The 12,568-nt window shown below is 39.8% G+C and overlaps 1 protein-coding gene across 1 annotated transcript in view; it reads left to right on the forward strand.

Annotated features, from left to right (window-relative positions):
• The first annotated feature begins 58 nt into the window (after window positions 1–58).
• Window positions 59–12,568, forward strand: part of LOC121941806 (complement C3-like) — a 29,104-nt gene continuing 16,594 nt past the window's right edge. The window contains 18 exon segments of the mRNA XM_042484682.1: window positions 59–153; window positions 843–1,041; window positions 1,280–1,442; window positions 1,600–1,652; window positions 1,781–1,828; window positions 3,239–3,327; window positions 4,120–4,202; window positions 4,315–4,334; window positions 4,336–4,384; window positions 4,387–4,402; window positions 4,682–4,784; window positions 4,967–5,087; window positions 5,760–5,875; window positions 6,154–6,300; window positions 6,557–6,656; window positions 6,798–6,892; window positions 7,033–7,224; window positions 7,336–7,491. Of these exon segments, the coding sequence (XP_042340616.1) occupies window positions 59–153; window positions 843–1,041; window positions 1,280–1,442; window positions 1,600–1,652; window positions 1,781–1,828; window positions 3,239–3,327; window positions 4,120–4,202; window positions 4,315–4,334; window positions 4,336–4,384; window positions 4,387–4,402; window positions 4,682–4,784; window positions 4,967–5,087; window positions 5,760–5,875; window positions 6,154–6,300; window positions 6,557–6,656; window positions 6,798–6,892; window positions 7,033–7,224; window positions 7,336–7,491 (1,845 nt within the window).

Raw genomic sequence — 12,568 nt, forward strand, 5'->3', positions numbered from 1 at the left:
GTGCGTGTGTGTGTGTGTGTGTAAAAGCAGAGCACTGCAGCAGAGTGGGAGAGCAGATATGGGACCAAGCAGGAGGATGTGCAGGACTCAGCTCTGGCTTTTGGCCTTTCTGGTCCTTTGTTCTCTGACTTCTCTGGCTGATCAATCTCCAATGTAAGTCGATCTGCAGTTTTCTTTCTTGATTTTCTGCTCAAAGAGGTGGGAGAAGGTTAAAGGGAAAAAGATGGAAGGAGAAAACTGTGTATGTGCTGCCAGTTGAGAAAAACTGTAATGGCAGCAGCAATAAAACCAAGTATTACCAGTATTTGCAAAAACGTAAAGAATTATTGATGCATGGTTAGGATTGAAGATGGACAGTATAAATTTAACTTGGACTTAGGTTAAAGTTGCATTTCACCTGTGTCTTACATAATGAGCAGCTCCAGTAAGTCACATGCTGTGGTCCTTCAAATGATTCCCGTAAACCGGCCTGACTTTTGTTTTGAATTTGCACAGGGATGCATTACACCAGACCCAGCAAACAGAGTCCTCAAAAATGATGAAATGTTTTGTTGATTCAGGGCTGGATCTTTGTCAAGATAATCAATAGATCACTCATTATGTGGTATATGTGCTGGAGCAGAAGATCCATATCTGCCAAAAAAAAATATTGTTTTGCCAATTAATTGAACCAAAACTGTAACCTATGCAAATAACAGCCGAGAAAATACTTATCAGCAAATCATTAAAAAAACAGCTTGTCAGTATTCCTGAGTTTGTAAGCAAGTTTCAGTACAGCCTAAACAGCACGTGGGTCTTTCTGTGCATTGACTTTTAATACTATTTTTCCCATTAATGTGCAGGAAGGTGATGTCTGCTCCCAACTTGTTGCGGGTAGGAACGCCTGTAAACATCTTTGTGGAGTGTCAAGACTGCACTGATGATAATGACATCGTAGTAGAAATCATCGTAGAGAACTATCCCACCAAAAGCAAAAGGCTGACTTCCACATCTGTGACCCTTACAAGTGCAAAAAAATTCCAAGACTTCGGAGAAGTCGTGGTAATGTAGAAATACTCAGATACATCTCACTGTTACTCGGTTTCATTGCCCCAATACTGTTTATAACTAATATAGTATTTTTAAAGCTGGAATTCATCACTTTGTTGAGTTTTTTTTTCTACTATGACTACAAATTAGAGAATAAATCAAACAAAAGTTTAAATTTAGCATTTATAAATGCACATGATATACCCTGTCCTGCTCCTCGCGCAGTGATTCTTGTGTCTCTTGGTCTTAGATTCCTGCTGGAGACTTCAGTCCAGATCCTAACAAAAAGCAGTATGTGTACCTGAAAGCTCGGTTCCCCGATGTAGAGCTGGAGAAACTCGTCTTACTGTCCTTCCAGTCCGGGTACATTTACATCCAGACCGACAAGACTCTCTACACCCCCAACAGCATAGGTAAATTCAATACCATATCAGTGCTGAGAAACAGAACATCTGCTTTTGTAACACTTACCCTAATTATTGTTTTTTTAATTTAAGCTTTTTTAAAACAGTCACATGACTGGAATGGATATTTCAACCTTCAAGCAGAAAAGTAATGTCTTTCTGTCAGTTTATTACAGGATGTTTGCAGTGACGCCCAGCATGGAGCCTGTAGAGAGGAATGTCACAACCCAAACTGATGCTACTAAGTCACATGATTGCCATTGAAAAAGGTATGTATTTCTGTCAGTTTCAGATCATTTATTTCACAGGATGTTTGCAGTGACGCCCAGCATGGAGCCTGTAGAGAGGGCATGTCACAACCCAAAACTGATGCTACTATTGCCATTGAAATTATGGTATTGTATTATATCTTTTATATGCAATATAATTTCAGATCATTCTCAAACTTTCACCTTAAATTTGTATCATAGCTTAGCATGTTAGCATGCTCTCATCACAAATTAGCACAAAAGTACTCCTGAGGCTGATGGGAATGGTTTGCAAGTATTTAGATATAAGCTAAGATGTTTGGCAAATTTTTGACTTAATGACAGCACTAGACCAAGAAGTAAGGCCGTGAATGTTTCATGACAGTGCATTTATTGCTGTTCACTCCAAACTACAAATGTCCACGTCAGTGGTGCAAGTGGAAAAGTCATGAGATCACCGGAGTCATTCAGATTCCTCTGGGGGATCTGTAGAAAAATTTCATGTCAGTTAAAGTTGTCGAGGATGAAAGTCTTGGACCAACCGACTGATAAGCAGTCCTTGCACAGTATCAGTTTCCATCTTTAGTCTAACATTGCATCCACTCTAACTGATTTCAGTGGTGGATTTGATTTTCCCTGACCAATCACTGGAGACCTGAAACCGAGTAATTAGTGTTGTGCAAAACTGACTAAATTCAGCTGACGGGTGTGACTTCTATGACTTCACACTTTTTCAGAGCGAAAGCTCTAATTTTTGTTTGCTGTTGCAGCTGTGTAGTCTGGCTTGCACTAATATTGTCACTCGCATCACTCGACATCACTGTCAGGTGTTTATATTTGAAATGATTTTGCATTGTTCTAGTGCTATTGGAGAAAAACAACCCACCATCACAAAGTTCGGATTTTAATTTAGTCTCCAAAATTTGCTCAAAGTGAGATCACATTCTGCTTTTCTTTACACTCTTTGAAAAGCATTTAAAAGTCTGTGGCTCAGGACTCACTGCCTGTGTCTGCACTGTGCAGCACTTGTCAATAAGCTGCTGTGGCTCACCTTTTATTTCTTGCTTGCCTTTCTTCTTTTCTATCTTATCGTCACAGGCTGCATCACTGCTGCTGTGCACATTATGATGTGATTTTTTTTTAACATTTAATCAGCTGACAATTTTTCTAACTTTTAGAATTTTTCTTAACATTTAACTAACCATTTAAACATAGAAGTCACACCCGCACTGGTAATGTTGGCTTCCATTTGGTAATTGTCACCAATGCAGAGGTGGTGCCTTCCAATAAAGCGGCCCCTCCTGAGTGATATGACTGATAGTGACAGGCCACTGAGGTCAGTAGGCTCAGCCACTTTATGGCTGATGACTGATGACTTTCACAGCCAAGTATCATTTCAGTTTATCCGAAAAAGGTTGAAACATTTCTCGTATGCCAGTTATTATTTTTGGATAACTCTGTAAGTGGAAAACGTACGGTGTTTAAAGTAACACTACTAAAGGACCTATTTTAATTTTATTATTCAATCAATGTTTGCTGAATTTGTCCTCATTTCAGAGCCCGGATGGCATCATTTTACCACTTGATCCAGTCTCTCTGAAATCAGGGCTCCACTCCGGAAATTACCTACTTGCTGAAATTGTCAGGTTAGTATTTCTATTTTTTTTCCAGGACCTAATTTTAATTTAATAAATTTGCCTGTTTTAGTAGTGAATTTCCCTTTCTTGAATGCATAGGAGATTCAACTGTATTATATTAACAAGACTAAAAGTCCAAAGGCATGCTAGCATGGCAATGTTTAGCAGGTAACCTTTAATGTTTACTTCACATCTTAGCTTAGCTTGCTAGCATGCTAACATTTACTAATTTGCACCAACAACAAAACAGGAGGCTGATGTCATTAGTATATTAGCTTGTATACCACTACACAAGCCAATTCGGTCTAAGACAGGCATGTCCAATGTCTGGCACAACATGTTGTGTGACTTTCAAAAGGTCCTATATGAGAACCTCTGGTCAAAACTGGTTAATGGAGATATGTCAGGGCTGCGCAAGGGGAACTAATGTGCTTTTTTAGACAGACGATAAACAAACAAGCAGTTACCTTGCAGCAGACATTTTCTGCAAGGTAGCAGGCATCACCGCAGCAAAGAAGTCTACAGTGAGGACTGTCACTTTCAAGAGCAGTGAAAAGTTTGTTTGTTTTTAGTACATTTTCAGTGAAAGATGCAACTGTTGCATTTGTATTTTTTGTGATTTCTGTTTTTGAATAACTCATTTGATGCAAGAAGCAGATGGCCCCCAAGTGTTTTCACATGATCCAATCTGGCCACCATTAACCCCTGTTCTAAGACATATTTTAACGTGTGTGTGTGTGTGTGTGTGTGTCTGTGTGTGTGTGTGTGTGTGTGTGTGTGTGTGTGTGTGTGTGTGTGTAGTTTCGGACTGTGGAAAATAGTGGCAAGGTTCCACAGCAAACCTCAGCTGAGCTACTTTGCAGAGTTTGAAGTCAAAGAATATGGTGAGTCAAAGCAGATGTCCTCTTTATCTCCTAATCTTATTTATTACTTACTGTATCACTTGACTTTACTTTCTGCCTGACTGGACACAATAAAATTCATTACATTTTTCAGTGCTGCCCAGTTTTGAGGTTAAAACTGATGCTTGAGAGTCCCTTCTTCTACGTTGACAGCCAAGAGCTCACGTTCAAGTCAAAGCAACGTATGTGAAGGTTTTTGTTTGATGGCATTACCAGGTTTGGTTGGTAGATTGATAAAGTAGAGGGGCTTTTTTTTGTTTTGTTTTGTTTTGTTTTGTTTTGTTTTGTTTTGTTTTGTTTTGTTTTGTTTTGTTTTGTTTTGTTTTGTTTTGTTTTGTTTTTTGTTTTTTTTTTGTTTGGTTGGTTTTTTTGCAGTTACATTTTACCCATAACCATTTTCTATATTTTGTTTTAGCTTATTGTGAAAAAAACAAACTGTTCACTATCATTTATGGTTATAGGTATCTATTTGGCGAAGACGTGGATGGGATGGCCTACGGGGTATTTGGAGTTATGCATGGTGGTCAGAAAAAGAGCTTGCCCAGCTCTCTCCAGAGAGTGCCAGTTAGTACCCACATATTTGCTTTATCATTTTTTGGCTATCAGAAGAAGAGAAGGACAAACCTCAGCTTGCTTTACAGCTTGACTGTTATCAGTGCTGCAAAATCTGCAAGTAAATTTACTACCTAGCAACTGTCCAATTATTTTATTTCAAGATGCGATTTTTTTATTTTATGTCATATTAGATAAAGGAAGGTGAAGGGGGTTTGACACTAAAGAAAGAGCACATCACACAGACCTTCCCAAACATTAATGACCTGGTGGGAGGTTCCATATACGTAGCTGCTGGTGTGATGACAGAGAGCGGTAAGAAAGAGGGACTGTATGTGTGTAAGTGCCTGTGTGTGTGCTTTTACTTGCTGCATTTTTGACATTTTGGCCAGTTCTCATTTCTTCAAAGGCCAGTTTGAAGGTTAAGATTTGGTTTTAAGGGTCAGAGTAGAATTAGTTTAGGTTAGGGTTGGGCGTTTTGCTACGATTGTTAAAGTTAGAGTTAGGGACAACAGAATGCATTGTATCAATAAGGGTCCTCACATCGCTAGAAGTACAAGATTGTGCATGCATGTGTGTGTGTGTGTGTTTGGTACACTACTTAAATGGCTCTTAACACTACATTTTGATTTGCATTTATGATGAATACAACTTGATATACACATGAATTATTATCATGTTGATAGTGTATCCCAACACAAAGCAACTTTTAGGTAATTTTGTGTTGTTTGTTAGTCGACATATGTAAATGACAATGAGGCACCTCCACAATACAAAGTTGATGAAGAGCGATGGATTGCCCCCTCTCTCCCTCAAAGTGGGCATGATTCAAATGTAGTCTGCCTATATATAAATTAAATGAACTGTTTCTTTGATTGTGTCATTATAAATCCGTTTAACAAGACCAGGGGGAGGAGAAGTGAGAATGTTTGTACTTTAATAATTGTGTGTACTTTAATAAAATGTGTGTACTGTATCTTCATACAGGTAGTGAAATGGTGGAGGCAGAGTTGAGAGGTATCAAGATCGTCAAATCACCTTATACCATCCACTTCACTAGAACGCCCAAATTTTTCAAACCAGGAATGTCCTTTGATGTTGTGGTAAAGTACACACAAGTTTAACATGTCATTGAAGTTAGTTCTCTCCACAGTCCTCCATACAGGACAATATCAGATACATTTTTAATAACTTATAATTTCTTTCTTTTGATTTGTGTGGTAAGTTTTCCAGATGGTTTTCATCTCCTTTCAAACTGTATATTAAAAAAAAAAACTATTTATGATTACAGACGATTACAGTATTTCCATAATAGTATTAGGTTGTCGATAAACTTGTTTCCATTAGTTAGGATGTTTCCTGACTGTTTCTTTGATGGCAGACTGAAGTTGTGAATCCTGATGGCTCTCCAGTACAAGGTGTTTTAGTGGAGGTGGATCCGGGTGAGGTGCAGGGCCGCACTGCAGTGAATGGCATGGCGAGGCTTTCGATTAATACAGAGGAAAATTCTGAACCACTGATAGTGACAGTAAGTTGCTGTGGATTGTACAACATTTATTTATTCATTTATATTCTCTGTTTAAGTATAGTCTGCAAATGTAGGCAGGTAATATTGAAAGTTTAATTATTAGGGGTAAAGGGCCAATCAGAGGCTAGGGGTAGAGGTAGAAATAAGAAATGGGGCTATGTGTAGGCACAGTTGAGCTAGGCCGTAGATAGCAACTTCACATGTTCATCTCTCCATGCAACTGTGTATGTATGCTTACCTGTGTGTTCAATTGTAGGCAAAGACCAAGGATCCAAAAATTTCATCTGAAAGACAAGCATCGGCCAACATGACAGCTATCCCATATAGCACCAACAGCAACAGTTACCTCCACATAGGTACGAACTGAAATAATATCAGATAGATAATGATGGTTTTGGCATTGGCAGTGCAGCCAAACTCCCACAAAAGGTTTCGTTTGTATCTAGCATTTTATGTCTGTTCATTTATTATTGCTAATTGGACTGTTGTTATTGCAGGTGTGGATACAGCTGAAGTAAAATTGGGAGAAAACCTGAAAATCAGCCTCAACCTCAAAAGGGAGGAAAGTTCAGAAAAAGACATCACAGTGCTAGTGAGGGATGCTTTACACCCTTGTGTGTTTGTGCGTGTGTGTGTTTGTGCACATGTTTGAGTGGGGGTTTTTTTTGCTTTTTACAACCTGTGTAGTTCAGCATGTGTGATTTTTGGATAAGTACTTTTCTGTGTCTCTAGATCCTGAGCAGAGGTCAGCTGGTGAAATACGACCGTTACAGGACAAAGGGTCAAGTGCTGATATCCAAGATAGTCACCATTACCAAACACATGCTGCCATCATTCCGCATAATAGCCTATTACCATGCAAATGATAATGAAGTGGTATCAGACTCTGTTTGGGTGGATGCAGAGGATTCCTGCATGGGCTCGGTGAGACGCATAACACAAATGTAGAGTTTAAGTGGGTAAACAATACACCCACACACAAACTGACTATGTCAATTTTATTTCTCATAAATTCAAGTTTGCTTCCTCCTTTAGTTGAAGCTGGAACCAGCTCAGCCCCAGTCAACATATCTGCCTCGCAACACGTTTCGTCTGAAGGTCACAGGAGATCCTGGAGCCACAGTTGGACTGGTGGCAGTTGACAAAGGTGTCTTGGTCCTAAACAATGAGCACCAGCTTAACCAGAAAAAGGCAATTTCTTATATATTCTTTATCTTTGAATTTGTTTTTCTTTCAAGAAGCTCACATACTTCCACTTGCATGTAGTTATAAAGTAAGTAGGTAAGTTTGTGGTTTTAAATACTTTCCAGAATAAGTTTGTACAAGAAAATGTTTCTAATGTCATATATGCTAAATGACATGCTCACCTCTCATTAACCCATGGGCACACACACATCTGTGGCCATGGACCTGCAAGGCAAGGCACACGTAACGATCGTGAACCAGTTTGGGGTTCAGTGTTTGGCTCAGAAATGCTTCAAACATATAAACACGTGGAAGAGCAGAGGGCCATCCTTAGGACAACATGCTCTTCTTTTACATACTATGACATCATGCTAAACCTTATTTGCCTCTATTACTGAGTGTGTGAATGACTTCCACCCTTCTCAGGTGTGGGACATGGTGGAGACGTATGACACAGGCTGCACACCAGGTGGAGGGAAGGATGGTATGGGTGTGTTCTACGATGCTGGGATTTTGTTTGTGACCAACACTGCTTCTGGGACTCCCTACAGAGAAGGTGAAAATATTTAACTCTCCACTTGAATTCTTCTTTTTTTCCTTTTTTTTATTGTAACTATCTACAGTTTTAGAGCCCCCTGAATGGCATTACTTAATATAAAATAGTGTAATTAAGTCAAAGTTTGGTCTGGTTTGCCAAGGTCTGGTTTACGTAAGTACCGTAAAATGACTCACATGGTATCCAGCACCAGTCTACCATGGGAAGTCCCCGCAGTCTGGTGCCTTTAGAGTAGACTGCTCAGGACCGCTTTCCTCTTTACACCCGTCAGTGCATTGGTCATGGCGTTCCAAAATATGTGGGTGAAGCATAAATCACTGGCCCATCATTATGTGGGATATGTACAAAGTTTGGTGTCAAACAAGCAAAAACTGTCCTGGACATGCCCCTCTTTAGGCTCAAGAGGCTTTAATATTGTACCAAGTAAATAAAAATGATGAGATGTGTGTATGGACCTGGGGTTTGCATATTTACATCATGTCATACATGGTCTGTGTTGAATTTACAGATTTGAAATGCGCAGTCCTAAGCAGGAGAAAACGAGCCACCGCTCTAATCGACGTCACGACCAGTTTAGGTAAGTAAGAATCAGGCGCGTTGTGGCTGCTGCTTAGCTGCAGCACATCTAGAGAAACGGAGCCTCTCCAATATTTTACAAGTGACACATGCAGTTTTTAAGCAAAAACAGACAATGAAATTCATCTTTTGATAATCATATTGACTCAACACCACCTTTTACTACAGTTTCAATGTCTCTGTCACAGACATGAGGAAATACAAATATATCTGTCTGACTCAATCTCTCTTGTTTCTGTTTCAAAATAAAACTCTCCGCAACAACCTTTTCTTTCCAGCTAGTAAATATGAAGACCAACTTCAACGTGACTGTTGTTTGGATGGCATAAGGGAAACCCCAGTTTCATACACCTGTGAGAGGCGCAGCGAATACATCAATGATGGTGCATCCTGTGTGGAGGCCTTCCTGTACTGTTGCAAGCAGATGGAAATTCAGCGAGCTGAGATGAAGGAAGATAGCCTCCGACTAGCTCGCAGTAAGAGACGGGGATAAGGGATGGGATGAAGACCCGGGTGGTTATTCTTGGTCGTACTGGTAGTTAGAAAACAATCAAAATATTAATATTTTCAATGATGCCTTAGGTGAGGAGGATGACAGTTACATGGACAGCAAGGAAATAGTTTCTCGCACCAAATTCCCTGAGAGTTGGCTCTGGTACGATATCACCCTGCCTCCTTGCCCTGACAGTAAACCTTACTGGTGAGTCAACTGAAGCTTGCTCAGAAAAAAAATATTAACTAACTTAGTATACTATAACTTTTGCACCTCAAAGTATTTTTCTTTTTCAGTGACACCACATCAATCACAAGAAATGTTCCTTTGCAAGACTCAATCACAACCTGGCAGATAACTGGCATCAGCTTGTCAAGAACTCTCGGTGAGGATTCAGGGACTAAAATCTGTCTTGTGTTTTAGTTGTTCTGCTAACCTAAAAACCAGGAGCTTACCCTGCATTTTACAGTTTCTCTGTTTCCTTAATCATCTGTTTGTCATCTGTTTATCTGTTTCCTCAACTACCCCTAATTTCTTCCTCCCTTGTTTTTTGAAGGTATCTGTGTGGCCGAGCCATTAGAAGTAATTGTCCGGAAGAATTTTTTTATTGATCTTCGGCTGCCGTACTCCGCTGTCCGTGGAGAGCAGCTCGAAGTTAAAGCCGTCCTCCACAACTATAGCCCCAACCCTGCCACTGTAAGTCTGATTCATTTGAGTTAGCCATATTTTTCATGAACCAGTCCGTGGCCAAGACACCAAGAGGGTGACGGCCGAATGCCGAACTCGAGGCTTCAGAATGGTAGTCCACAAGCCGCTGGGTGATTTCACAGTAGCTGCGTCCATTATTAACATAGTCTATGATAAAACAACAAATTTCCATCCCAACTTATCAAATACAGCTGCTTTGTCAGTGGAATTTCACTTCTAAATATGATGCGCTAAGTACTGTCCTGCAACTGGCATTTACATTCCAGGATGGTTTGTCAATTTACGCTTTTTATATGCATTGAGTCTTTTCAAAATACACCTCAGTTTTCACAGGAAATGTACAGTTTCTGCTAGTTTCATGCAGTCTTTCTCAGAATACACTTACAATGTAGCTAAAAAACTTCCACTTTACATTTATTTCCTCGTGCAACAAAAGAATGTGGTTAGGTTTAGAATAAAACATCAGGGTTTGGCCTGACATTCGTAAACAGTGGGCTCGTGGATGGAGGTCCTGAGTTTATTGGACTCGTCCATCCCCACTCCCATTAACCCTTTGGGTACTTTTCATCTCTAGTTGGCTGTGGCAAATGGTAACGCTGATGTGTATCATACCGCCTCAAAGGGTGCCTTTCTGCATCGGTGTGTGACGCTAACATCTCTGTCAAAGCAGTGGTATTGATGAGTTGGGAGTGAGAAGGGGCTGAGTTTTACCATCATAAAGTCTCTGTGTCTTGCTCCTAAGTAGGAAACGTAATGGAGCTCTTTGCATGTCTTTGTCCAGGTGCCCGTTGTCTCATAATCCACCTATGGTGGTTGATCAGCTTGTATCAACTAAAACTAACCTCCTTCTGCATCTATCTTTTTTTCAAGGTTCGTGTGGATCTGATGGAGGAGAAACATGTTTGCAGTGCTGCTTCTAAGCGTGGGAAGTATCGCAAGGAGGTTAAAGTTGGGCCCCATACTACAGAATCTGTACCCTTCATTGTTATTCCCACGAAGGAAGGACAATACCCCATTGAAGTCAAAGCAGCTGTTAAAGACGTAGATGTCAGTGATGGAGTCAAGAAGATGCTGGAGGTGGTGGTAAGAGGACCACTTCATGTAGTGCCTTTCCTCCATAGTCCAAAAAAAATATGGTTGTGCTGTATTTTTTCCTTTCTTCCTCATCTCCCTCCTTTTGACTTAACCCTGGTGAAGGAGATGTAAGTGAAGACAAACTGTCCAATCAAACTCTGTATCCTACCTTATTGGCTTAGCTACACCTATGTTTGAGCAATCCAATGAAATCCTGACATTTTGATCAGATCCCTCCTGTAAATATTCTTTATGCCCTATTGTACAATACATACTTTCCTTAAGGTCTAACAAATAAGCTGCATGCATGCATTTTTTTCTTCCCTATTTTTTTTCGAGGGGGGTTGTGGACTGAAACCATGAGTGAATCATGTAACGCAGTGCATGAACAAAGGGCCTCTTGTCTATTTAATGAATCAAGAATGATTTTGAATTTAAGATTGATTCTGAATTGACCTGCGATGCTTCTGATTCAGAGAATTATATTCAAATCCAATCCTGAGATTCTCAAAGATTTTGTCATCCACCAGTTTAAAGAGTTTAGTTGGAGAAAAAGTTGTGTTTACTGATGTTTGACTGAACTGTTGTTTTTACAGCCCGAAGGCTTATTGATAAAATCTCCTCAGATTGTACCTCTGGATCCTATGAAAAAGGGTGTGGGTGAGTTCCCTATTTAAGCAGCTAAACTGTTGGGAACGAAACTGAATACTTTAGTAATATGTTCCATAACATTTTTATTTACTGGCCAATAAGTACATAGTATTACCAGAAATTGTAACACTGCAATTAATTACATTAAAAATGAATTGACAGCTGGGTGGATAATGGCCACCAGGGTAAACAACAAAAGTGTACGCAGTTTTGTTCACACAACATTGGGTATCTGTCTAATCTGTGTAATTAATGGCCTGTTCATTAAAAAGTTATTATATTATATTTAATTATTTGTGAATTAATCTTAAAACTTTTAAACACTTTCTACCTTTCAGGTGGTAAACAACAGGAAATTCTCAACAGTGGAATTCCCAAGACAGATCTTGTTCCAAACTCACCTTCTAGCACACAGATCTCTGTGACAGGTAACGCATGTTACTGCATTGTATGTGGTAAAGTGCCTGCAGTATTACCTCTGCATTAGTGTAAATTGTTAATGTTGCAGGAGACATACATTCTCTTGGCGGTAAAACATGACCTCTCTTGTTGTGGAAATGTTTGCAGGCAAAGAGGAAGTCATTGAATTGAAGAATGACATTAGTGGGAAATCAATGGAAAGTTTGATCCTCCAGCCCTCAGGCTGTGGAGAGGAGAACATGATCCACATGACCCTACCTGTTATTGCAACCACATATTTGGACAAAACCAATCAATGGGAACCTGCAAACGTTGAAAGACGTGGCGAAGCCCTCCGATACATCAGGACAGGTGGGCTCAAACAAATGCATTTATTAGCCCAGATACCAGGGGCTGTATTCACAAAGCTTCCCAGTGCAAAGAGCTGTATCTAATGACAAAATAACATAAACATTCTTAGAATTATGATGTTTTCCAAGACGTTACCCACAAAGTTAAGACAGGGTCCTTGCAAAGATAAAAGTTATTCACAAAGCATTTTAGCCCTTAAGAGAGCTCCTAAGGTGAAAATCTGTTAAGAGTAGAGAGGGGGACTTTAGAGAGGC

This window comes from Plectropomus leopardus, chromosome 4 (genome assembly GCF_008729295.1).
Source record: "Plectropomus leopardus isolate mb chromosome 4, YSFRI_Pleo_2.0, whole genome shotgun sequence".
NCBI classification, from domain to species: domain Eukaryota; kingdom Metazoa; phylum Chordata; class Actinopteri; order Perciformes; family Serranidae; genus Plectropomus; species Plectropomus leopardus.